Source organism: Pteropus alecto, unplaced genomic scaffold (genome assembly GCF_000325575.1).
Source record: "Pteropus alecto unplaced genomic scaffold, ASM32557v1 scaffold105, whole genome shotgun sequence".
NCBI classification, from domain to species: Eukaryota; Metazoa; Chordata; class Mammalia; order Chiroptera; family Pteropodidae; genus Pteropus; species Pteropus alecto.
This window is the reverse complement of record NW_006436294.1, coordinates 1,725,148-1,751,541: the sequence shown is the minus strand read 5'-3', so window position 1 is coordinate 1,751,541 and position 26,394 is coordinate 1,725,148. Positions and strand designations below refer to the sequence as shown.

Below are 26,394 nucleotides of genomic sequence, written 5' to 3'. Positions count from 1 at the left end.
AGCAATAGTTTGTTTCTGGAAAGGGCGAACAAAATCGAAAATCCTCTATGTGACTGATGTGGAGTGCGGGGAATAGAGGAGAAAAGGAAGGGATACTAATAGAAAAATCAAGAATGAAAGAGGTGTCATCACTATAGACCATATAGAAATTAAAAGAATTATAAGGGACAATTATAAAAAACACAATTTGTTAGGCAATTTAACAAAACGAACAAATTCCTAGAAAGATACAAACTTCAAAACGAAGCTCAAAATCTAAATATTGAAATTCTGAAATCAAAGAACTGAATGGAACTATACTGATTAAGGAAATTGAATAAGTAATTAAAAATCTTTCCACAATGAAAAGGCTAATACCAAATGGCTTCACTGGTGAATTCTGAAGAATAAGAAAAATAGAAAGAATAAATAATACTAAGTCCATATAAAGTCTTCCAGAAAATGGAGAAGGAAACACTCCCCAATTCATTTAATGAAGCCAATATTACCTTGATATCAAAACCAGACAAAAATATCAAAAGTAAACTATAAAACAATATCCTTTATGAATACAGACACAAAAATCTTTGCAATGTATTAGCAAATCGAGTTCAGCAATACATAAAATGCGTTATACATTATAACCAAGTAGGGCTTATTCTGGGAATGCAAGGTTAGTTTAATCTCTAAAAGAATTAATGTAATATTAAAAGAAAAAATTCAAAATTTATAAGACCATCTCAATAGAAACAAAAAAAATCATTTGACAACATCCCAAACCTATTTATAATAAAAATTCTCAAAAAACTCACGGAAGGTAACTTCCTCAATCTAATAAAAGGCATGTACTAAAAACTTATGGATAACATCTTTAAAGGTGAAAGCCTTAAAATGCCCTCTCCTTGGGAAACAAAGCAAGGTGTCCACTCTCATCACTTCTATCCATAGTGTACTGGATATTCTTGCCTGTGCAATAATGCAAGGAAAAGTAATAAAAGGCATACATATCAGTAAGGAATAAGTAAAGCTGTCTTTATTCATTGAAACTAGGATACTGTACATAGAAAATATCAGGGAATATATAAAAATTCAAGGACTAATAAATGAATTTAATAATGTTATAGGATATAAGATTTTAAAAATCAATTTTATTTGTATTCTAGTAATTAAAGATCTGAAAGCAAAATTGAGAAGACAGTTTCATTTACATCTCTTAGAATACTTAGAAATAAATTTAATAAAATAAATGCACAATCTGAACACTGAAAACTACAAAACATTGCTGAGAAAAAAAAAATACAGAAATCGTAAACAACTAGAGAAACATACCATGCTCTCAGATCAAGACTCGATAGTGTTAAGTTAGCAACTGATCCTTAGATTTGGTGTAATTCTTGTCAAAAAAGAAGTTGACAATCTTAAAAATTTTATGAAAATGTCAAAAACCTAGAATTGGCAAGAACATGAGAGGAATCATACTACCTGATTCAAAACCTTACTGTAAAGCCACAGTAAAAAATTTATAATTTTTTAGGTCTACTTCTGGATTCTGGATTCTGTATCATTAAAATACATCTCTATCTTTATGCCATTTCTACACTGTATTTGATTACTGCAGCTTGATGATAAGTACCCAAGTCAGAAATTGTATGTCCTTCAACTTTGTTCTTCTTTTTCAAAATTGTTTAGGCTATTCTAGGTCTATTTGAAAAAGTCTGCTGGGATTTTCATTGGGATTGCATTATCTCTACAGGTCAATTTTGGGAGAACTGACATTTCAACAGTATTGTCTTCCAATCTATGCTCTTGGTGTGTTTCTATTCATTTATTCTAATCATTGTTTTGTAGTTTTCTGTGTACAAGTACTGCATATACTTTTCTAAAGTCATCCCTAAGTATCCATATACTTAATTCTATTTTATTCCATTAAAATAGAATTTTTAATTCTATTGAAATGCTATTTTTTAAACCCCAATTTCCAGGAGCTCATGGCTTATGTACAGAAATATTAGTTTAGTAGCATTTTTGGTGGATTCGACTTTCTCGTGTACACACGTCACCTGCAGATGCTTCCTTCCTTTATTGCTCGGGGCCATATTGAATAGCAGGACCTCCACATCAGTGTTGGATAGCATTTATAACTAACATTAGTGAACGTTCTGGCTTTGTTCTTTACCTTGGGAAGGAAAATGCTCACTTACCATTATGATGTTAAAGATTTTCTTGGCAGATGACCTTTACGGTTATGAAAATTCCTGTCTATTCTTTTCATTAGTTTTTACTTATGGATGCTGCAATTTTTGCAACGCTTTTTCTTCATTTATTCACAATTTTTATATATTATTACATTGATTTTTGCATATTAAACCAACTTTGCATCCCTGTGGGATACCCAGCTTGATCTTGATACACTGTTCTTACTGCGTATTATTGCATTTGCGATGCTAGTATTTTCGCTGAGCATTTTGCATCTATAATCCAGAGGGATAGATGTTGGTTTACATTTTTTTTCCTAGTGTTATCTTCTCCTGGTGCTGGCCATGAGGTCAAAGCTGGTCTCACAAAAGTGAGTGTTTCTCTCGTCTGAATTTTCTGCCAAGGTTTGTGTAAAAGTGAGATTATTTCTTCCTTAAACATTTGACAGAATTCACATTGAAGCCCGGAAGTTTTGAGGGAATGTTTTAAATTGCAAATTCAATTTAATTTTTTCGAGTTGTTTTAGTTAACGTGTATTTTTAAAGAACTCTTTCATTTCAGGTAAGCTGGCAAATTTATTGGAATAGTTTTTCATAATATTCCTTTTGAAAATTGTCTGTGGGATATAGTTATGCTCCATTTTCCATTCTAATTTTTGATGAGTCTTACCTAATTTTATTGTTCTGTTCAAAGAATTAGCTTTTGGGATATATTGATGCTTCCCTATTCTGTTTAATAGTTCACTGATTACAGCACATTTCCTCCCTTTTCTACTTGTTTTGGTTTTAAATTGTTTTCTCTAGCTTTTTAATCTTAGGTCAGTGGTTTTGCGCCTTTTTAATATAAGCATTTAATGCTATAAATTCTCCCATGCATTTTAGCATATTTTCATTTTCAATTATAAGTATTTTCTAATTTTACTTGAATTCTTTTCTTTGATTTGTTAAAGTATGTTTTCCAAACTATTTGGGTTTTTCCAGATCTTTCTAACTTTACATTGTCATCAGAGCATGCGAGATTTCAATTAAATTCATGGAGACCTGTTTTATAGCCTAGTGTTACAGTCCACTTTTTAAGTGTTCCATGTGCACTTGACTAGGACATTTGTATTCTTATGCTGATGAGCGGAATGTTCTACAAATGTTCATTTGGTCGATTTGAGGGTTCATTTTTTTCAAGTCCTCTATATCCTGGTTTTCTGTACTTGTTCTATTAGCGCTAAAGGAGGGTTGAAACCTTCAATAATTATGGATTTTTCGTTTTCTATTCCATGGTATTCGTGTTCCCTCCATATATTCCCTTCATATCTTCTATTATGAAGCCTATTAATATATTTTGAAATTACAATTTACTATTTTTTTGTGGGCAAAAATATGAGAGAATGACAAAGACCTGTAAGATAACATTTTATCAGGAAGTAAAATAAAAAGGGAAAAAATATATATATAAAAATAAGTAAAATTTCCAAAAATCAAGGAAAATCTTGGTCGTGTATTTTTAAAATAGATGTTAAATAGCAAAAGTATATTCATTCTATTGCATATATTTTTAAATGATAGGTTGATTTTTACTATGCCAATATTTACGAATTGGAAATCACACTCTTTGCCATTGTTTAAATTTATAATTTCAAATGGCAGAATCCAAAGCCCCATTGCCCATAGCAGTGTCCTCAAAATCCCCCGCTCTCCAACCTCCTTGGATGCGCTAGGAAGTAAACTAAGTACATTAAGTCTCGTCTCCGGCTCTACTTGCAGGGGTACCCAAAGACAACACGTACCAGGAGGAAAGTATAATTTGTCAAAACTCCCGTATAGACGTCGTTCAAAGACCACTTTAACATACGTAATCTATTTTCCCCAAATCACTCCACCTACAAGTCTAATTATCTTTCCTCTTTTGCCTCTTTGGGTCCTTGTACTACTTGATATTACCTGTCTCGTTAAAAAATATGGCTTTTATATTTCCATTAGCCTACAGATTTTGATCTTAATTCCATATGTAGCCACAAAACTTAAGGGCTAGCACACAGATGACAATCTATCGTCTACTACATACGATTTTCAACTTCATAATTTAATCACTTCTAGACACTTTATTTGCTTCACTTCTCAAGGTTCTAAGTTAGATAAGGAAACAGATAAGGAAATCAAAGCTCAGAGAGATCATTGCTAGAAATCGTCGGAGTGAGAACTTGAGCAGAGGATGGCGAAGTTCAAGCCTGTGCTACGACATAAACCACCATTCACGGATGTAGTTCATCCGCAGCCCGGCACAATGCAAGATGTTCTACGAGGCCTCGATAATGGATTGCTTCTCTTAGAAGGAGAAGTTGAAGGTTGAAGACTTGTCTGGGTTTGTAGAGACACAACAGAGAATTTTCCAAAAGACGGAAATTATGTGAAGGCAAGAGAAGGAAACAGTCGTCTACCCAACAGTAAGGCTATATTTACGGGAATCTGAGAGCTGGGCACAATGAAAAAGGTACAGATTACACAGACTGGATTCTAAACAGGAAGTCAACAGAGGTTTCAGAGCAGAAAGCTGAAATGACAAGGAAGCTGAAATCCACCTGCTTCGGAAAAGACCGCGAGGGCGCATCGTACAGGGTTTGCATCCTGAACCCGCCACTTAAGTCCTATCCAGGGTCAGTTTCCGGATGTCTAATCCTCAGTCTTCCCATCCCAAAAGACCTTCCTGTCTTCCCTGTCTTACAAAAGAACCAAATTAGGCACCACGGGTGCCCAAGTATTCCCTGGCACAGAGCAGGCCCTCACCGAGAGTCATCCTCTAGGCTGGAAGTGACCACTGTGAATTAGAGTGAAGACGAAGTTGAAATTTCAGAGGCCGGTAGTAATACCTCCAGGACGTGATTTTGATGAAGAAGGGCGGACTACCGGTGAGAGGGAGAAGCAGGAAGCACACGCCATTCGCTCTGCGGAACCGGCACACCTACCAGTGAATCGACCTGGGGGAAGCCTGCGAGTGTGGAGCCGGGGCTCGTAGGGTCATGTTGTTAGTGGAGAGAGGGAAGCTGGCACGGGATCCTGGCGGCTGGAGGGGAAATGAGGTGCTTTTTAACGCGTGGCACATGAACATCAGAGAGGAGATATGTCAGTGGAAATGAGCCTTAGGAAAAAGGGCTTTACCTGAAATTACGAGAATAATCAACTTCCCTAAAAGAGGGCATAACCCCTCAGTTTGAAAAGAACAGGTCGTTAGGACCACGCACCAGTATGAGGAAGGACAAAGTACATTCATCAGTAACAGACTGAGTCTGGTCCCTCCCGACTGATGCTTGTTCTAGTCTGTCTGGGTAGCAACGAGGAGTTACCTTTTCAAGAAACACCCTCTTCTAGTTTACTGCTTTTATTTAAATATATATACTTATCGTTTTTACGTAAGACTAAGTGGAAAGAAAATCACCTCATCTGAAACCTTGCACAAGACTTCTCAAAAACCAATTCGCTCTCTTAAATAAAGAACTCTAAGCCCACTAGTTGCTAAAAGGCTTCACTCGATGATACATTCTGTATTAAATGAACATGTACAAATAATTTGACACGGACTTACTTTAAAAATGTAAATTTAAAAATTCCGACTTCCAATTCATATATACAGAAACAGAACAAAAATTTTAGCAATCTAACTATTAATGGAACCTCCAGTTTGCTGGCTGCCAACAAGTAAAGTGATCTAATTTGCAGATATTATGAAAACAAACACACATTCATTTAACCACGGACACAGGGATTGAGATGAGAGCTGCTGGGTACGAAGGGCCTTGTGTGTGGCAACAGCCCTCCTTCTGGATTAAGGAGGCCATCTGCTCCATTTTTGAAAAGAAGATATTAACTCAACGTCTGGAATTTAACCACAATAGGGAAGAGATTAGAGCTATTATTTTAAAACACAAATGAAAAGATACAGTATCAATCTTGAAGTAGAGACATTAGCAAATTTACTCCACACATGGAATATAGGCACTATTCACTTTAATAAGCAAGTGTAAGCATCACCCCATAATATCACCCTCCTAAAGCTTTCCATTTCTCCGTGAGATCTTTGACAAAGTTAATGGATCACAAGTGAAAACACAGGACTGTTTTCTACGTTGGCTGATCTTTGGCACATCTGTCGAGCTGGAGAATCTCAAAAGGCAAGAAAAATTCCTAATGACCGTTTTGCATATTCGCTTAATCATCTTTACATCAAAATATAAGGCCGCAAAAAGGCAAGCTGAAATTTTAAGATATGTGGAATAGTTTTAATAAAGAGTTTTACATACAGTACCTTACATATAGAACAGTGTGTTTGCAAATTTAAATAATCTGAATGTACAGTGGCATGTATTCTTATCAAAGATAAATTCAAGTTTACTGTCTATCAGTTCTAAAATGCATTTATACAGACTGCTAGAACTGATAAACAGAATGAGGCATAAAATATTCAAGTGTTATATGTCATCAAAGAGCCTCCTCTTAACAGTTTTTTTCCCCTTTTTAAAAAAGTTTCAAAACCTGTACATACATTTTTAATTTTAAAAACAGTCTGTTAAAAGGTAACATTTCATGTTAACCATCAGTTCTTAGAGTCTATCGTAATAAAACTAGATATGTGTAGATATAAATATGTGTAGGTTATGTACATATGTACGTCGAGTGTTTGTTTCAAACAGGCATCCACACTCACGCAGACCGCGCACGCAGCACGGGGCGCACACGGCTCACGGGGCACTGCAGACTGGAGGACCTGGGCTTGAAATCCAGCAAGAGCTAGCACAGCAACTTAGTTGCCTTTGGTTTCAGGAACTTGTCCATTTGTGATTGAAGCGAAACGTTTTGAGTGTGCATGTAGTTTTTAAAAAATAAAATTCATCTTCAGAAATGAAGGTTTTCCAGTATTCTACTACCAACAGTTTAAAATCCAGAGCCACAAATTCTTTCGAGAGTTCTGTCACTCCTCATCCCAGCTGAGGCTATTTACATTTTTTTTCGGAAGGCAAACACCAAGCATACTCAGGATCAACCGATATGCTGAAGCCTGAATACTGCAACTCAGCTATATACATTACACATACAGTATACGTGACACATGCGTTTCTGACGGACTGGTGGCATTCTGTAAGACTTGGGGTGGGAGGACTCCCACAATGTGTACAATTCTCTTTCCAGCAGTATCATCATTTGGCACACTGACCCTTCTGCAACCCATTTTGTCTTCAATGAGCTCAATGCCTACAATAAATTCCAATTATTTGGTGTTTGTTTTTAAAATATATTCATAATGAAGTAAGAATTCCACACTTGTTCTCCCCAGAAGTGAGACTTCTACTGTCAGTCTGATGATTAAGGAAATTCATTACATAAGAAAGAAACAGCTCATGATCCTATATGAGTTTCAACACCCTAAACTTTGATACAGCTGGATCGACTGCAGGGAAGACAGTTCTTATAGTGATCTTACAGAACTCTCCCGAGTTTAGATTTCCCGCACAATTTTGTTTTTGGCCAGATGCTGGTTTATAAATGTGGATCTTCCTACTAAAAACTATGTAAATACACCATATTTCTTTCTACAGATATCTCGAGTTTCATATAATCAACTATTCAAAAATCCTGCCTTAGTATAGGTTATACCTGCCTTCACTGATCCTTGGCGTACGGCACATTATCATTTGTAGCTTGCTCATAGATTGTTTTTCATATGAGCTTCCTTGATAAGTTGTTCATTTTCCTTTTCAAGGTGCCATCCTACTGATGTCACAAATCAATAAATTACCAAAGATCACTAAGCTTTTTAACTATCCACTTAGTAGTCCTGTGGATAATGAAAATTATCGGGCTGAAGAGAGCCACCTTCTTTCCTGTGGGTTTTCACTGTTGTCATACAGAGCAAAGAGTTGCTATCTGTTGGACTTTGCCCATGTCGATCAGAAGCTGTTTGATGTGGCGTTTCAGTTGGGGCAGTCTTGTGAGAGGGTCAGGTGGCTCCAGCTCCCCTGTGAAATCAAGCCAGCTTTCCAGAACTAAACGAGAGAAGAGAACAAACAAATTTAAATGGCAACAAAAGGGTATGATCAGAAGGTTGGAGGGAGACAGAGTTCACTTCCCTTTGTTGAAGGCCGATATACACAAGCCATTCCCGAGAGGCTGATATACACAAGCCATTCCCGAGAGGTCCAGCATCCTTTCTATCTTATTCCACACGAATTCTAGTCCTTCTGGGTAACCTTAACTTGTTGTTATTTTAGATGGCGTTTTCCTTTATACATGTAAACTAACTTCCTTTTGAATGTCTCCCTTGAGTCTCTTCTGAAATAGGAAACAACTGTGCCTGCTCAAGAGTTTTATTAATTTAGGCTTAAATTGTCTCCATTTTAAATGAAACTTAGCTATTGTAATCATTTTTATTTTTTAATTCAGAAGTTCATTTTTAATAAAGAAAAGGAGGTGGCAATTTCTCAGTGTCGTTTTCAATTCTACTATTTAATCATTACTTTTTTTAAAAACACGAGCATATCAGAAGTCTAAGCAGAATGCAATTAATTTGCATTCCACATTTATTAAATAAATAGGAAATAGTGTCAAGTTGCATTTTTTTCTTCACAGATCTACTCAAAATATTAAACTAACTCTACGGTTAGCTTATGACCAAATGGAAGACGCTTCTGAAAAAGGTTCCTAGTTCCTCTTTTGGGCGGGGGGCAAAGCAGTAGAAGCTCTAACTCAGCACAGGGTAAAGGTATCACACCGTTTTTGCAAATTTAAAAAAAAAGGAGCGGGTGGGGAATGGAATCTATGAGGTTAGGAGGAACAAGGAGTCAGAAAACACAGGGAAAACACTAGGTTTGGGTAATTAATCTAAGTCACTCTATTTTCTCATCTATAAAATGGGCATAATATCGTCCCTGTCTACTCCTCAGGGCTCCTGTGTGATAAAGTTGAAAATATATTAAAAATATATATGTATTTGAAAATTTGTATGCAAACTTAAGGTTTACCTACTTAACCTTACAGGGTTTTTTTTTGTGTTGTCAATTTCACCTAACAAATAGTGACCAAAGTAAAAACAGATTCAAAATGTCATCCCCCATATTTCAAATATGCTCAAATCCTTCTGCAGAATTCCAAAGAAAACATAGTTCAGTGTAACTAATAAATATCCCATCTGTGCTCTATGTTGAGCCTGGTAGATGGGCAGTATTTAATAAATATCCACCTTAAGAAAATCTAAGATAGTATCCAGTCACGTTGTCTGCAATGCAAAAGGTCACAAATGCCAGCTGTGTTGCGTAAGTCCACGTAAAGGGAGCAGCGGAGCACCAACTGCATAATGAGCACCTGTACTTTCCATTGCATAATTTAAAAAACCTTAAATAACTCCTTCACAATAATGAACACGCTGTCACTCTACAGTAACGGTATTTTAGATCCTTCTGCAATTACCATCGACTTCTTTCTCTATTAGGTCCATCCTGCTGGCAACCTCGTTCTGCACGTTCTCTATGTGTGTGAGGAGGTTGAGCTGCCACTGAAGATGCGAGTCTCCTGGGTCTGCAGTGCTCTTTTTATCATTGCAGGCAAATACTGTGTTCTTTTCAGCTGGCTTCTTCTCCAAAAGACCATTGGAAAAAACAAAGAGTTGGATGAAATGGACCATCATAAAGAAAAAGATATATTAAAAAAACCCCGTCACCCTCAAGGATCAGTAAAATCCCATCTGACTCCGAGAATGTTTTTAAAGTCTAGCACATAATCAGATTACATCTGATGGTCCTTAAAAGCAGACATGCCCGCTGTGCCCCTCCACAATGCCTAGTAGCAAAGGGCAACACGGGATCAAAGGCATTGAATAAAATGTGCTAAACAAGTGAAGTCACTAATTATATTCTATAATTAGAATGTGCAGCTAATTCAGACTGACCTCCTTCTCAATTAATCGAAACTGGTGACATAAGGAGAGGGAAGCCAAAAAGCAATCATGGAAAAATCAAGTTAGCGAAGACTAATACAAAGTCCAATGAACTGTAGACTGAACTTCACTGACGCAGTTAAATCGGTGTGGTGAGGGGAGGCTGAAAATATTTTTAAAACTTCAAAAATGTGCAAACTGCTTAATGCACACGCACCAGATGTGAACTCAGAAATAACCCATTTCATAAAAGGGATATTAATTTGACAACACAATTTACCACAAGTTTTATGAAATACAAGTTTCCCAAATTCAGTTAAGTATTTACAGTGACTACCTGATTAAAGGAAGCCAGAAAAATAAAGAACTAATTTTACAGTGGCAGTGCTAACTGAAACTTAATCCAAAAAAAAAAAAAAGGAACATCTCTAAGATAATCCTAATGTCGAGGAAATAAGTCTATAAATATTCAATGTACATACACAGAGCTCTAAGAATTCAGCTTACTGTGTGTAATGGGATTGATATATACATATAAATATACTAATATTTGTAAAAGAGGATTAAAGTGTCACCTTTCATATAAAATATAAAAAAGACAGATAACATATATAGGCACCCATACGCCCTGTCATGTTCTCACACAGACAACTTTCATTCTGAATAAAATGTAGTTCGTGTTTTTTCGCGGTATCTTGGTGTACTTATGACACTGAAACTTTTGTTAGGGAAAAAGTTTCCTGATTTACTATACTGCTGAATTAAGGAATAACTAAACATCCAAATGGCCAGGGTTTTCTTGTAGAGAAGGCGAAAAATGTTTTTACACTCACAAGGTACTCGTGAACTTGGAAAACATAAGCAAAATCTGGGAATTCAGTATGTAAAATTTTCCTTTGTCGGTCTATCATATTTTCCAAGCAGAGACAAAAGAAGCAGTTATACCTTTTCAGGCAATCCGTCTTCTTTTACTGAGTATTGTAAACGGTTTTTCTCCCTCGTGTGGAATTCCTGCTCTTCTTCAAAACTACTGATGTCATCATCATCTGAGCTCCCCGGGTCTGCGTGAGGTCTGCGGTCTGGACCAAAACTCTGTGGCTTTTGGTAACTGTGCTCACTTGTTATATAAGTTCCTTCCATTTTTAAGGGCAGACGAGGTGGCTCTTTATGGTTTTGTACATACTTCTTTTCTTCTTGAGTAACTGTGTCTTGCACTGTTATTTTCTTCTCTGCCCCTGCGATTACTTGATCTTGGTCTTTCCGCTTGCCAGAACAAGCCCAGAGATGAAGGTCAGGATGATGTTTATTCCTTAAAACAAAGTGGGAGAAATCGCCATTTAGGGGAAAAAAAAAAAAAAATCCAGCAACAAGTTTAAAAACTTTCAGGGATAAATTTCAGAATATAAAATTATACAGCTAAGCCTCGGTTATCCCTGCCTTTGCATTCCGAGTGTACCTGACTCAGCCGACAGACCCCCAACTCTCACGTGAAGACCTAGATCATCATCGAGACACCCCATTAGGAGGTCAGAAACTCAAGGCTAAAGCAAAGATGTTCCTTAGGTTAACTTGCCCCAGAATTTCACCTAAAATTTGGATTCTCACAATTTAATAGAAATAGTACTCAGTGGGAAAAGAAATAATGAGTTCAATTCTGTTAACAGTTCTAATCATTTGACAGATGCACGTCTTATACTAATGATTTTTCATTGTATTTTTTTAAATTATGATATGAAAAACTTTTTATGTGAGCACATTTTAAAATCTTAATCAAAAAGTGATACTTGTGCATGACAAAAAATTCAGACTATAAATGTGTCAAAGTAAAAGTCTCCCTGCCATGGCAATCATAAGCAACTGCGGTGTGATCTGGACTTTTTCTACACACATACAGTTCTTTTTAAAATGGGCAAGCTCACACCTTTTTTTTTACACTTGTGGAGCTCTCGATTTATCCTCTTCGTTTATGACGCATCTGGGCATCTCGCTGCATCATACGTTTAGAGTGTTTTACTCTAGTAGCTGAACAGTACTAATGCACCACAGTCTATCCAAGCCAGTTGATTCCTGACCGAAAGGTGTGTGTGCGCATGTATGTGTGTGTATGTGTGTATCTTTGCACACAGAGGAAATATTTCAGTCAGATAAAGTTCTAGATATGGAATTGCTGGATACCGCATGCACATTTTCATTCTGGTAAGTATGGCCCAAGTGCCTGCCAAAGAGGCTGTACTAATCACGCCCTCGCGACAGCCTAGGACCAAGCCCTCCTACCCCCTCACCAAGCATGTGAGCCTGGGGCTGCAGTCAGTTGTGTGGTAATTATAATTCTGCAATAAATAAAACAGGAATCCATTCATCAGAATGGAAGCGAAAGAATATTTTGGAGACACAAAACCTTCAGAAGGCTCAATAATGTTTGCAAATTAATAATTTCCAAGTTAGACAAATACCAGGAGTCAAATTCTGAAATAAATATTATCTTTTAGATTAATAATTTAATATCCAGAAAATACCACAATTCTTCCAACGGTAAAAGGCACAGCAGAGGCAAAGCTGGCTTTGTGGCCCCACAGCCCAGTGGGTCGAATCTCATTGTGCCACTTAGGAGCTCAGACACATCACATCACCTCGCTCTCTGCCTGTCCACCAAACAAGGTAAATCCACTTCTCAAGCTTACTCAGGGAACAAATAAAATGTACTCAAAGCACACATTTCTTTTTTTTAATTCTGCACATTTAGGTTTTTTTTTTCTTCTCACAAATTTCTAGCATGAGTAGACTTTCAATTAATTGTAGCTAATGATAATCATTACCATTATTACTGGACGTACTAACATAGGCATGAGGCAAAAATGGTCTAGTCAAAATCCTTAGCAAAGTTACGAATGCATAGAAATTCATATTGAAATCAAGGACGGTCAGGTTTTTTAAAACCATTTTTAATCTGTTTGCCCCAGGAATACTCACTGGCAGCTGCAGCGTTTACCCCAAGATAACTCGCGGATTATAGCCCTAACCTCTCCCCCAAAGTTTGCCAAGAAATATCTCGCTTTTATTATTTTCACATCGCTCTAGTACATTCATAGTCTTTGGAAACAAATGACATTATTGTCTACAGCATTCTGTTTTTAGTAGCGGTATTTCCATTTACAAAATATAGTAATTCTCGACTGCTGAAAATGTCAAATCCTAGAAAACGAAGTGTTCCTACACGCGATATTAACACTGTTCTCAAGCGGTTGGTTGTGAGCCGAAGAGTCATTTGATTTTTCTGATTTATGCACACGTTACTGTTACATTAGGATTAGAGACAAGTTCTGTTTAGAAAGAACTCCAACAATACTTTTCACATTTTATTTTCACATGGAAAACCAGTCAGATCTGCTTCAGCCTCAAAGAGCGTGTTTATGTAAAATTAACACTGGCAACGAGCCGCACTGTTTTTTCTAAACGAGAAATGGGTTAAAAAAGCCTTATTAGTTTCGTAAGTTAATTCCTCACATTTTATCATTTGCATGGCCTTTTTTTTTTATAAGAAATCCATATTCAAGTTTATGATATACAACAGAAACAACCTATCCCTACACTAAGCACCAGGAATAAGACGATGGACAAGCAAGCCCTGCCTTAAAGGAACCCACGCTGTGGTAAGGCAAGGCAGGCATTAAAAACAACGAAGTGCCTGACAGCAGCGTGGGTGGAGTCTGCCAGGAAGGGCGCGGCCATCTCTAGCTGAGCGGATAGCATGGAAAGAGGTCTCTGCTGGTGGCAGAAGGTTGTTCTGGGTGTGAGTAAAGGCCTGGAGCTATGAAAAGGCATGCCTCGTTCAGGGACTACGGTTACAGCTGGAACATCTGGGGAAAAAAGGAGGAGAGGGAAGACATGGCAACAACGTGGCAGACAGGAGATGAATCACACGAGGACTGGAGAATGCGGGCCGAAGACCCTCAGCGCCGTTCACGGAGCACCGGGAAGACACTGCAGTGTGTATCTAGCTGGGAGGAGACGAGCTCGGATTTATTTTCTACTAAGGTCACAGTGGCCACAGTGTGAAGGTCAGGCGGAGTGAGTACCAGACGAGCCGCAGAGAATTCTAAAGGGATGGCGGCTGTCCGTGTGCAAAGAACGGCCTAGGCTGAGACGGTACCAGAGGAGAGCGACAGGACCGGACTGTCGCTCAGGGAACGACCCCGCGCAGGCACACGCGGCGCCCCAAGTCAGCGTGGCAGCCACCAGGACGGGGCTGCGAGCAGAGGAAAGGGTCGGCTTCTGGCCAGGCGAGTGAGTCAAAATGACAAAACTCTTGTGAAGAACCAGTGATTCATCCTGTTTTTACGTAAATGTGTGTTTTTTTTAAAAAAAAAATACGAATTCTAGCCAGGCATTAGGAAGAACTGAAAACAAGGAAGTCAGGAACACTCTGATACATTGTTTGGGAAGGTGCCAGTTTGTTTTTTTATGGGAAAGTTGTCTGGGATGACTAAAACAAATTTGGTGCGCAGCAGAGGGGCGGATGACGTGACCTGTCAGTCCTCTTCAAAGTCAACCTGAAAGTGATTTAAAAGTACGTTACTGACTCTATTTCACCTTGACAACATTCCAGAAGGACATAAAATGCGGGTTCACCGCAGCAAACACACTTAACGTGTGAAGCGGTGAGCAGTGGGAGCGGAACCAGCCCGTGCTGGAAGGCTAGGCGCTGACCCAGCGGGCGCGGAGCAGCTACTCACCCAGGCGTTATTAGACCTTCCTTTTCTTCTAAGTTAAAATTTACTCAAATGACTATTCTGTCCTCCAAACTGCTGATCTGACTCTTCGAAGGGCCAACTGGTCCCGTGAGTTAAACCCGCGGCGCGGCCTCTCGGGGGGCTGCCACTTACTTGAGGATGCCGATCTTCAGCTGTAGCCCGTGCAGCACTTTGGTGACGCCGCAGACATCGGCAAGCAGGTGATGTGTGGAAACTATCTTTTTGGCATTGAGATGAGAATAATTTTCTTTTAAAAACGATAACCCGCACATTCTCCCATTATTCAACCAATCCTTATCGTAACGGTATTTTGCACTCCACCTCTGACCTGCAGATGAAGCTGAGTTAGTCATAAAGGATTCCACTCGTTCGGGTCACTTCCCACCCTGCCAGCATCACCCAGGGAGCAGGGCGAGGGCTAGCACTAAGGTCAACCTAGGAAGTCAGGTATTCCTCCATGTGAAGCTTATAGTCCTCATCTCTAACCAATACAGCACTAAGGTCAACCGCGGAAGAGCACGGCGGCGTATGGAGGACCTGGCACTGAAGCAGCTTCCGCAGCCCGGGCGTCCTGCCCACCGAGGAGCACACGCTCCACCCAGGGTACGGTCGGTGGCAGGTGGCACCCGCGAGTGGAACCTTGAGTATGCTGATTCCATCTTTACGTATCTGTCACTTGTCCTCTAAAAAGGCTGAGGTCTGGAGAGAAACTAGGAAGGGTGTCTCTTTCTCTCCCTGACCTTCATTTTGAACTGGATAAGACAAAGTTCTAGTTAAGTGAACAGGGAACCGGGACTCCCCCATGTCTGAGGTCTCACAGAGCCCTATAGAATCCTGTATCTTCAATGTCAACCAACAGTAATTACATCCTCCTCTGATTAGCTGCTTATGTGTCTTTGTCTCCAACACACTATGAGAGAGGGAGGCATAGTTAGAATCAATCGCCTCACCTCTGACCAGCGTCTGGCAAACAGTGGCAGCCAATAAATGCTGCTGAATGAATGAACGAATGTCCACATTCATGAAGGTCTGAGTGATTCTGCTTCTTAATGTTACTTTTTTGATAGACAGAAGAACAATTCATTAGCCCTTCACTGGTACCTCGTTGCTTTCTGCTTCAGAAGCTGAAAACATACACAGTATATGCACGTGGCCAGCACGGAAGAAGGCGCTGCGTGGAGAGCTGGGTGGACAAGGGGTCAGGAGGTTAGGATCTCATCCCAGCTCTGCCACGTCTAGAACTATCCCTGTGCACGAGGCATTCAACTTTCTGCGTCCTAGTCGCCTCATGAGTGAAATGAAGGGATCACTTGTGAGCATCTGATATCCCGTGTCCTCTAAAACTCGTCGGATATAGCGCACTATCCGAAACTTTCATAAAGCCACGCCCGGAGGAGCGTAAGATGAGAACACAGCCCCATCCAACTAGCCACGCATGAACCTACTTGGAAATCAGTGACGGGTGTACACTGAGGGGCTCATTTTTCTCCAGGAAAAAGCCACAACTCTGTCCTTCCAGTAAGGGAGTAATTATGTTGATGAATTATGGTAATGTTTTTGCCTAAGTAACTAACATGGAAGATAAAGCCATAAGAGTGAAAAATACTTGAAAATTTTAATAGGGAAGCAAAGCGCAACTGGCAAGGAAGTAATGGTGTCGTAGGTGGTTCCCCGTGGAATCCGCAACGAGACACTCGGCCCCGGGCCCAGGCCCCGAGCCAGCGAGTCTTACCGGGAGGGTCGCGGCAGACGTAGCAGATGTACTGCTCGGGGATGCTCTCCTCCAGCAGCCCCATGCATGCACTGTGCTGCCAGCAGAGGCACTCTTCACACTGCGGGGACAGAGCACGCACGTCACCGCACGCGGACGGGGGCGCTCGGCTGGCCGGCTTAGTCCCTGCCGCAGCCACTGGCGCAGTCTCGGTCCACGTAACAAAAGCAAGTGTTGACTGAAGATGGATTTTAGTTCCGAAACAGTCAACTATTTCAAAAACTTCCTCTTGTGGCACCGATTAAAACGTACTTTCATAAAATTAAATTACAGAAAGTCATAAAGCTATTTCTCTCATCTATTTCCCATTGATTTCTAGGCAATTACATGCTTAAAACTCTAAAGAATATCTTATTAAAGTTCACAAATTAAACCAAAAAGGCAAGTCTGTAGCAGTGCCTGTAACAACAATCTCTTAAAGTACTACCTGTGGGGTGAACCTATAAATTTGCAGTTCCCTTATTTGAGAAAACCACTGAAAAGGGGATGAAAAAAAGGAAATAACTATTTTTGCATTCCTGTGACTAACGTCTCCACATCTTCCAAACGTCATCACAAAATACGGGTTATACTCACTTTTTTCTTAAAGACAGATGCTCTTTCTGCAGGGAGAGGTTGCTTGTAATGGTTAACCCTTGAACAAAGCCTTCCTCTCATCTCTGAGAACAGAGGAAACTTGTTTCCAAAGTCGCCTACTGAGGGTGACTCTGTGAAGCCACTTGCTGTTAACAGGGATCCAGACCTGGAAGGGCCGGGCCTCCTTGCCTACCCTCCACTGTGGACGCTCAGCCACCCTACCGGCTCCTGAAAAGAATTTCAGCTTGAAGGCCTCACACTGAAGACCCTGGCAAAGGGAGGGCGACCCTCAAATAAGAAAACTGTCTACTTCTTTGACGAAGAGATTTCCCAGTCATTACTGCTGGTATGTTAAACATGCTAAGTTAGAAACCTTCATTCTCCAACAGGACAAGCTAGTAACAGGAGGAGGCAGGAGCCTGGAGAGAGCCGGTCCTACCTGGATCATGAAGCCGTTCTCCTCGTCCATTTCGCAAACACATCGCACGATTTCATTAAGAGCATCGTCTTCATCCTGAGATTCTTCAAAATTGGTCGAATCAAAGTCCTGATTATACTCATCCCCGCTGAGAAGCAAACTCTCCGTTGAAGAATCGTCTAGGAATTCCACATCTGTTAGGTCTACAATATACATAAAAGGACACTCGGCATATTTTTCCATTTTTATGTCATTTTCCAGAAAGAAAGGTGTCATGAGAAGTGATTATAAGCTATTAACTACTTACGAAGGTAGGGCAAACAAATGGAAATAGATTGTCTCTGGACAAAGCAGCAAATCATTTCTGAAGCCTAGGTTATCACGACTGCTGCACATCTTAATCTGCACACGATCACAGCCAGAAAGCATCCCCTCATCTTGGTGTTTAGAGGTTGTGTCTAAGGTTGATACCAAGCATTTAAATTTGCAAAGGTTCCAAGTGCTTTCACAAACGTCAACCCTGTTGGTCCTCGTAAGAACCACAAGGTGTGAAGAGGTGTATGTAGCACTTCGCAGAGGTGAAAGAGCTTGCCTAGGGCCTAACATCAGTACTATTCTTCTGAACAGCATCAGTATCAACGACCACTGCACTTAATACACACGACGTATGACACTAACGCTTTAAATATAAGATAGGTAACCTGCTCGCGTAGTGCGGGCAGCTTGTGGTGGCGCCGAGTGCGGACCGGGACTGCCTGCCGCGGAAGCCCGCGTTAATCATTTCACCAGTAGTTCTTAAACTGGGATCACAAGTTCGCTGAGGAATTTTAAATTTCATTTTAAGTATATTTTACAAATTAGATTATAAGGATGACCACTACACATAACTTGGTTTAAACGTCAGGTTTTAGGTTTATATTTATAAATGGGAAAAGGGTAGGGAGGGATACAACTTTTTCCTAATCTTCCTCCTCCTCCCAATTTTTTTTTTTTTTTAATTAAAAATCTCAAAAGTGCTGTGTGCTTATTTCAGGGCAAAGGGAAGAATGTGCTGCTCCTCTCCATGGTGAGCAAGAGAGGAGTTAGGCCTGGAAGACAGCAGGCAGTAGCAGTGCAAAAGGAAACTCATAACCTAGTATCTACCATGTGGGGCCTTCAGGGGAAAGGAAAAGACAGGAAGCGAGCCCGGGGTTTTACATACGATGAAGACCTCGTCCCTTATTCTCCACTCCCTAACTCTGGTTCCCATCCTGCTCTGGTCTCAGACCAAGGCCAGGAAGAGTCCCTCCTCCCGCTGCTTAGAGCGTTGAATGGTTAAGAGTCCCCAGCATCGCCCACTGCACTTGCAGGAAAACATGACAGACTCCAACCGTAGGGCTTTCGCCACCGGGCACGGCCTCCTGCCCGTGCGAGGGTGCCCAGCCCCGCTGTGCTCAACTCGCTGCTGACCACACTCTCAGCCCTCTGGCTACGGGTGTATCTGTGATCAGGAATTCAACGTGCATTTTTAAAGCTAAGATGAATATTTGGTAGAAAAAGTATTATCTTTGGAGTTAAGAAAGACCTTGGTCTGAATTTTAATTCTAACGCTAACTAGCCAACGTTACTTAGCTTATAAGCTTCAGCTTGTTTATCTATGTAATGTGGATAACAATATCCACTTTTCAAGTTGGTAGGGAAGAATGTAAAAATCCATGTAAAAACAACTGCAGAAGACCAGTTTGTGGTAGAAACTAACGGCTCCTCCTTACCACCTCTCCTATAATCAAGTATGAAGCCAATTTCACTTTACACAAGTTAAAAGGTAGCTCGAATTTCTAATGCTATCATTTTCATATTAGTTTATAGAATAACTTTGTAAATTGCGTGCCCTGCTCAGACTGGCCCTCCATAAAGTATGTTTTGTCCTCAGTTCCACATTTAAGAATCTTAAGCCTTGTTTTAAGCATTACATGGTTACACATACTTTCACCACTAAGGTCAACTGACAAGATTGCCCTTGGGTACTGATAGGTTGTATTTTTCTCCGTAAACATGCTTCGCAGAGCCAGAGAACTCCCAGAAGATCGAGTTAGTGGAGAAGAGCACCTTTCCAAAAATTCTAGGGAACTGTCTTCATAGTCTGAATAGTCTGAAATATAAGATACATAAAGAAATATTAATAAAGTGTCCGGTAATCAAGGAGAGTCGCTATAAAAATAATGAGAAAGTCAGGTTTTAAGACCCAAAAAACAATCATGCCACCACTTTTTCTCATCCAAGAAAAGGTAGATGATAAACTGGACGTGGCAAGAACACCTGGGAAATACAGCCCAGACAGCATATGTATAGCAGAGGTCACCATGTTCTAAGCAGTACCAGTAAGTTCTTATTCAGTAGTCCCAAAGTGAAAAATGATCACTTCTACATTTTTCTCTTCATTACAATCACAGCTATGTCTGCAGGAAGATGTGCAAACCTTCTTCGCCATTTGTAAAGGGGTCCCCATGACGTTTAGCATGCCAATTATCACAGTGACCATTTGATCAATACATTCTTTAGCAAAGAACCTCTGAGTGAAATTAACTGGTCCTGAAGGAAATGCGTCAAAGTTTTCTCCTCAGCTTGGAATGAGTCACACAGATGAGAGAGGAGAGGCCACAGGCAGCTCACGGGACAGCGACGGTGCGGTGAGGGGACGTGAGGTTTTGAGACGGGGCAGAGAAACCAGGGGAGAAATGCGGGCCCAGAGGAGGACTTTTTAAAGACGGGAGATCCTGCACATCATCCACATGAATCTAAAGACGCAGGAAAGAAGGGGCGTGGGGTGGGGTGAGAAATGCTAGAACAGAAGGACAAATATTCCCTCCATTTCTGCAGAGGACGAGGGAGGGGATGGATGTATTCAGGTGAGTATGCAGATGTGCGGAGAGAAGATGGCCACGTTCTCATCTGACAGCTCTCTTCCTCTACTGCATATGAAGCAAAGGACATCATCATCTGAGGCAGGTTAGCAGCGGTCCCCAACCAGGGACCTGTGCTCCTATGAGAATCTAACGCCTGATGATCTGAGGCGGAGCCAGGGTGGTGACGCTAGCGCTGGGGAGCGGCTGCAAATACAGCTGAAGCTTCACTCGCCGGCCCGCCACTCACCTGCTATGTGGCCCGTTCCTAACAGGTGACTGACCGTTACCGGTCAGTGGCCTGGGGGTTGGGGACCCCTGGGTTAGGGAATAACTAAGTGGTGGGACGGGCGGGGGGAGTCGAAGAACAGTAGAGAGTGAGAAAGCAAGTTCACAAAGGAGCAGTAACCACAGCGGCTGTGCCAAGCACCTATTTGAAGCTGGTGGCTGCGGTAGGAATGCCCCCCAAATTGTCCACGTCCTGTAAACGTGTTAGATTGCAATATGGCAGAGGAGAATTCAGGCTGCTAATCGGCCGATCTCAAAGTAGAGAGATTATCCTGGATTGTCTGGGTGGGCCCAATGTCATCACGAGGGTCCCGAAAAGTGAGAGAGGGAGGCCGAAGGGTCAATGGCAGGCAGAGTGAGATGAGCTGAGAAAGACCTGAGTGCCCTTTGCTGCCTTGGAAGATGGCAGGGGACACAACCCAAGACATGCAGTAGTCTCGAGAAGCTGGACAAGGCTAAACAGATTCTGCCCCAGAGCCTCCAGCAGGAAAGGCAGTCCTGCTGACACCCTGATTTTAGTCCAGTGAGACCCACTTTAGGCCACTGTCAGAACTGTAAGGTAATAAATTCGTGTTGTTTCAGGTCACTGACATGCGTAATTTGTGACAGTAGCTACAGGGCGCTAACACAGTGCACAGCAGAAACTCCACAGGAGCGCAGGCTCCCTGTGCCGAGCGGGATTCTAAGCACCCTCAGTGTTTAAGTTCTTCCATCCTCACAATCATCCAATGAGGGAGCTACGACCACAGTGCCATCTTACAAACGAAAGGAGGGAGAAGAAACGTTAAGGAAACGGCCCCAAAATACACAGCTATCGATGGCAAAGCTAACGTTCAAACCCAGACAGCCTGACTAGACACCTTACTCTTAACCAAAAAGTGCTGTCAGAGGATTTCGACATTTAAAGCTTGTTAACACAGTCTCCTGGGCCTCCCTGCCCGGTGGGTCAGGACTGGGGACACTCCTCGACGACGCTGAACGCTGTCAGGCTACACAGCGGCCTTCCAGCTGCACTCAGCCCTCCTGCCTCCCAGGGCCTCACAGGAACAGCAGCTGGCCCGACGCCTTACGATTCAGGCATGACGTGGAAGGGGCACTTACTGAATGCCAGCTAGGTGCTGCGTGAAGTACGACAATCACCTGACTGATTCTAACAATAAATCCATGAAGTAAAAACTATCATTATTACTTTAGACATGAGAATACTGAGATTTATAGGTAGTAAATAACTTGCCCAGCTATGAGTGTTACAATCAGGATTTGAAGCCACATGCTCAGCTTTCAAAGCTGCCTTTTATCAACTACACGTCATATTGGCCTCTTAACAAAAGTAAAAACAGTAGAGTATGAGTGTCAAATTTATGACAGAAATCGCTATTTGATGTTAAAAATAAAACATGGCCGACTAATCTCTATATCGTATTAGCAAATGAACACTACTGCTAGCATTCTATACCCCACCTGTATTCAAACCAACTTTGCACCCCAATCCTATATGGTCACGATAGTTAACACATTGCTGGGTTTAATTCCATAGCGTTTATTTATGGATTTTGCATCTACGTCCATAAATGAGAAGAGACAGTAATTTCCCATATTGTTCTCTTCTGATTTTGAGACGTTATTTAAATCACCTAAAACAAAGCTGGAGTTGTATTCGTTTCCTAGGGCTGCTCCAACAAATTACCACAACCACATTCACAGGTACGGGGGTTGGGAGCTGGACACCTATTCTGGGGGAACACTATTCATCCCACTATAGGAGTGTTCCTCTTTTTCTACATTATGAAATAATTTATGTATGTTTAGAGTAACATGCACCTTTTTAATATTTGTTAACACTTGGCAGCAAAATTTTTGGGGTCAGGGCTTTTTCTTTGTGGGAAGATTTTAAAATACTGACTAAATTTCTTTTAAGGTTTGAAGACTATTCGGGTTTTTACCTTCTTTTAGAGTGAGTCTGGTTTCTGGCAGTTGTCCATACTTTTCGCCTAACCTCTCGAGTTCACTAGCATAAAGTTGTTTACATTATTATTTTTTTAATGTCTGGAGCAGCTGCAGTTGTGTTCCCTTTATTCCTAACATTGTTAATGCATTTTGTATTTTTTTCTAATAAGTTTTCCCAGAGGTTTGCTGATTTTATTCGTTTTTTTTTAACAAAAAATTAACTTTGACCTTTTTTTTATTTCTTCCTAGCATTTTTTGGTTCATTAATTTCTGCTTCATATTATTTACTTATACTTTTTTTGAACTCGTTCTTTTTTACCTTAAGTTGGAGCTTAGCTGATTTTCTGATTTTCAGCTTTTTTTCCTAATGTAAGCATGTATGGCAAAACATTCTTTTTTTTTTTTAGGCAAGGCAACCCTTGGTTGACCTCACAAATTGCAAGGACCTTGTCAGCTTACAATCTGTTATTTTTTTTATTTTTTACGCTTACAGCACCCAGTCTTCCTACGTGGTCTCCCATCCAAGTACTAACCAGGCCCGACCCCGCTTGGCTTCCGAGATCAGACAGGATCGGGCACGTTCAGGGTGGCATGGTCATAGACAAAAACATCTTCTTCTTAAAAGTACTATTTTAACTACATTCTCAGGTTTTGATATATAATATTTTCATCATCTTTCAGGTTCTTAACATCTTACTGTTCTTTGATCCATAAGTTCCTTAAAAATGTCTTTCCTGATTTCTAAAGACATGGGGTTTTTCAATTTATCATTCTAATACTGATTTGAGCTCTCTATATCATAGTCAGAAACTATGGTCTGCCTTACAGTGCTCACTAAAATGTGTTCGGATGTGCTCGAAGCTGCATCCCACGGCCAATTTTAACAAACGGTTGCGTCTGCGTGAGAACACTGTCCTCTGCAGCTGCCGACGGCAGTGATCCCACAGGTCTAGCAGGTCACCCCGTTGCTACCATCTTTCTTATCTTTTACACAGGACTGTTGAATTTTGTTAATTTATTAATTACTAAGAAAGATATGATGATGCTATTCAGTGATAAAATTTAGGAATTTTATATCTAGGAAGATATACATTCTCTGACCTGAACCTTTATCATTATGCTGGTAACCACCTATCTCTAGAAATGATTTTTGCCTTAATGACAATTTTATTTGAAATAACTGTATCTACTCCAACTTTCTTCTTGGTTGGCATTTGCTCACTACATTTTTTTTCCATCCTTTTATTTTCAGCATTGCTCTGTCCTATCGTTATATTTTGTCTCTTAAAAATATAACTGGATTTTTAAAATCTATGATGATCTCATATGGCTATAATTACTGATATAGTTGGATTTATTTCCAGTATCTTATTTTTTAATTGATATTTCTATCTTTTGATTTTCGTATTGTCTTCCTTTGGATTCTTTTTTTTTTTTTTTCCATTACATTCTTGCTCACCGCCCACTTTGGAAATTATGCTTCTATTTTTCGTTTTCATGTTAGAAATTCCAAAATGCAAATTTAACTTATCAGAGTCTAAAAGCAATAAATTTATTTTACTCATCCAAAACAAGACCTGAACAACACTGAAATACAAGTCTGTCCATCTCAGTTTATAAGTTACTATTATTACAAATTTTTGTTCTCTACCATTTGTTTTATCTTTTCTTCCACAAATCAAATCGATTCATATAATCGATGTTTAGATTTATCCACCTATTTGCATTTTCTCTTCTCATCATTTTCTCTGGCATGTGAAATCTCTCTCTCACCATTTTCCTCCAAGTACAGGAGAGTTATGATGTCCTTTAGAGACAGGTTAGCGATAGGCTATCATTTGTTTCTTTTCAAGTTTCTCTAAAAATATCTTCATTTTTATCCTCGTTTTGAAAGCTAACTCAAGGCAATACAAAATTCTAGATTAAGAATAATCCCTTCCTTGCTGAAGGGCACTTGGTCAGGGCCTCTGTCCACCTAACACTGGAACTGGAAGTCCAACCGGAGATAAAGATTCCATTACAGACATTGGAATCAGCGGGAGAGAAGTGCGGATTTTCCAAACCAGCAAGACAAAGGAAAACTACAGGACCCCTCAGTTCTCCTACGGTAGGAAGCTCGTCCTGCCTCCATTTTGTGAAAGAAGACAGGAAAGTTGAAAGAACCTTAGAATTTAAAAACAGTGAGAATCAGCTGTTTGAACACATTTACCATGCTGCTTAGATTTCTTTTTCTTCTTCTTCTTCTTCTTCTGTTTTGGTTTATAGTGATCTTTGTCTCTCTTCTCTTTTTTCTCTTTATCCTTTTCTTTTCTCTTACCTAAGTGACAAAAGAAAGTAAGTTAGTAATCATGACAGATCTTGACTAGTTCCTTTGTGGTTAACCTAAAAGCAGCATTTACGTTTTAATCAGCTATTCCAGTCACCTGCCCAGAGTGGATGGATTCAATTAAACTGTTCCTGTCCTGAGTCTGGAACTCCTGATTAGCTTATTGGGCTATAAGAGGGGATCTTCATTAGCAGTGTTGAGAAATCCCAACTCCTGACACCTTAAAGTTAACACAGACAGTAGTTAAAAATCTTTAAATGAGTAATATAACTCAGTTTCTTGATGTGGCAAGTGATAAGCTCCATAATTTAAGAAAGACCAGACTGAGGAGACTCAACATTTCCATATATAATTTAATTAAAACGTATTAGAAGATTTTAAAAGTCCTTGAACTTTTTTCTTTGAAAAAATAAAAAAGAAAACATTAAATCAATCCATAAATAATTTCTTTAGTCTTTCAATACTTTCCCAGCGTATACAAGAACGAAGACTACAAACACGAAGAAAAAAACTATTTCATTAAACTTTTCCCCCAAATTTTAAAATATACCTTTTTCCTAATCATATGTACTTTAAAGAAAATGAATAGATGTTAAAGCAGTATCCTAAAAATTTCATTTAAAATGAATTCATTACATATATTCGACTATCGTTCCAACTCAAAATAGGTCAGTCTACAATTTGTCACATTTAACCAACTTTCAGTGATTCAAGCTCCATTTAGCTAGCTAATCCACAGACTACTTCAGACTATCATCCATTATTCCAAAACTTTTAATTATAGCACAGAAGCGAGAAAAGATAGCAGAAAACTTAGTATCTTTGTCCTAAGGTGGCTTAAAGAAGACAGTCTGAAAAAATGACAATTTTAATTTATCATTCATTCTCTGAGTCTCAACAATATTAAGTGGCAGCTTACTTTTAAATAGCTATAATTTTAAAGATGTTCAAAAACACAAAGTTCTCAGAGAAAGCCTCAGACTCCCCTGACAAAAAAATGCACATGATGCTGTAAGTTATGTATCCAAGAACTCATGCACCTGGAGCTGAGTGACACTAAGAGACACTCAAGCACATGACCAGCTCGCACCTAAGGGGGAGCTACCAGGTAAACAGCAAGGGCACACCGAGCCCTCCCACTGCCAAGCCAAATACAGTCTTTTGCTTAAGGATTGCTTTCTGTTCATACCAAATGCTGTTGAGCTTTTTTCTTCCAATTTCACTTTTTTTTCTGTTTTCGACATTCCTGCAGATTTGGGGGGGAAATATATAAGTTTAGTCAGGAAGGGTTAAAAGTATGGAATAAGGTTTTAAATTATCATCGATCACAAAACTCAGAAGACTCT

At 39.9% G+C, this 26,394-nt stretch overlaps 1 protein-coding gene and 1 pseudogene across 3 annotated transcripts in view; both read right to left on the bottom strand.

Annotated features, from left to right (window-relative positions):
• Nucleotides 1–6,153: 6,153 nt before the first annotated feature.
• PHF20L1 (PHD finger protein 20 like 1) overlaps nucleotides 6,154–26,394 on the bottom strand; it is a 62,473-nt gene continuing 42,232 nt past the window's right edge. For 2 of the 3 annotated variants that reach the window (XM_006912925.3, XM_006912926.3), the window contains 9 exons: nucleotides 26,238–26,294; nucleotides 24,932–25,039; nucleotides 19,572–19,736; nucleotides 17,627–17,808; nucleotides 16,573–16,672; nucleotides 14,973–15,168; nucleotides 11,035–11,398; nucleotides 9,624–9,786; nucleotides 6,154–8,203 (listed from right to left, as the gene is read on the bottom strand). In XM_006912925.3, coding sequence (XP_006912987.1) covers nucleotides 8,061–8,203; nucleotides 9,624–9,786; nucleotides 11,035–11,398; nucleotides 14,973–15,168; nucleotides 16,573–16,672; nucleotides 17,627–17,808; nucleotides 19,572–19,736; nucleotides 24,932–25,039; nucleotides 26,238–26,294 — 1,478 coding nt within the window. In that variant the 3' untranslated portion in view covers nucleotides 6,154–8,060. Of the gene's footprint in view, nucleotides 8,204–9,623; nucleotides 9,790–11,034; nucleotides 11,399–14,972; nucleotides 15,169–16,572; nucleotides 16,673–17,626; nucleotides 17,809–19,571; nucleotides 19,737–24,931; nucleotides 25,040–26,237; nucleotides 26,295–26,394 lie in introns of all 3 variants that reach the window. The other variant, XM_025047567.1, reaches the window with a different exon arrangement.
• Nucleotides 23,207–23,325, bottom strand: LOC112480565 (annotated as a pseudogene).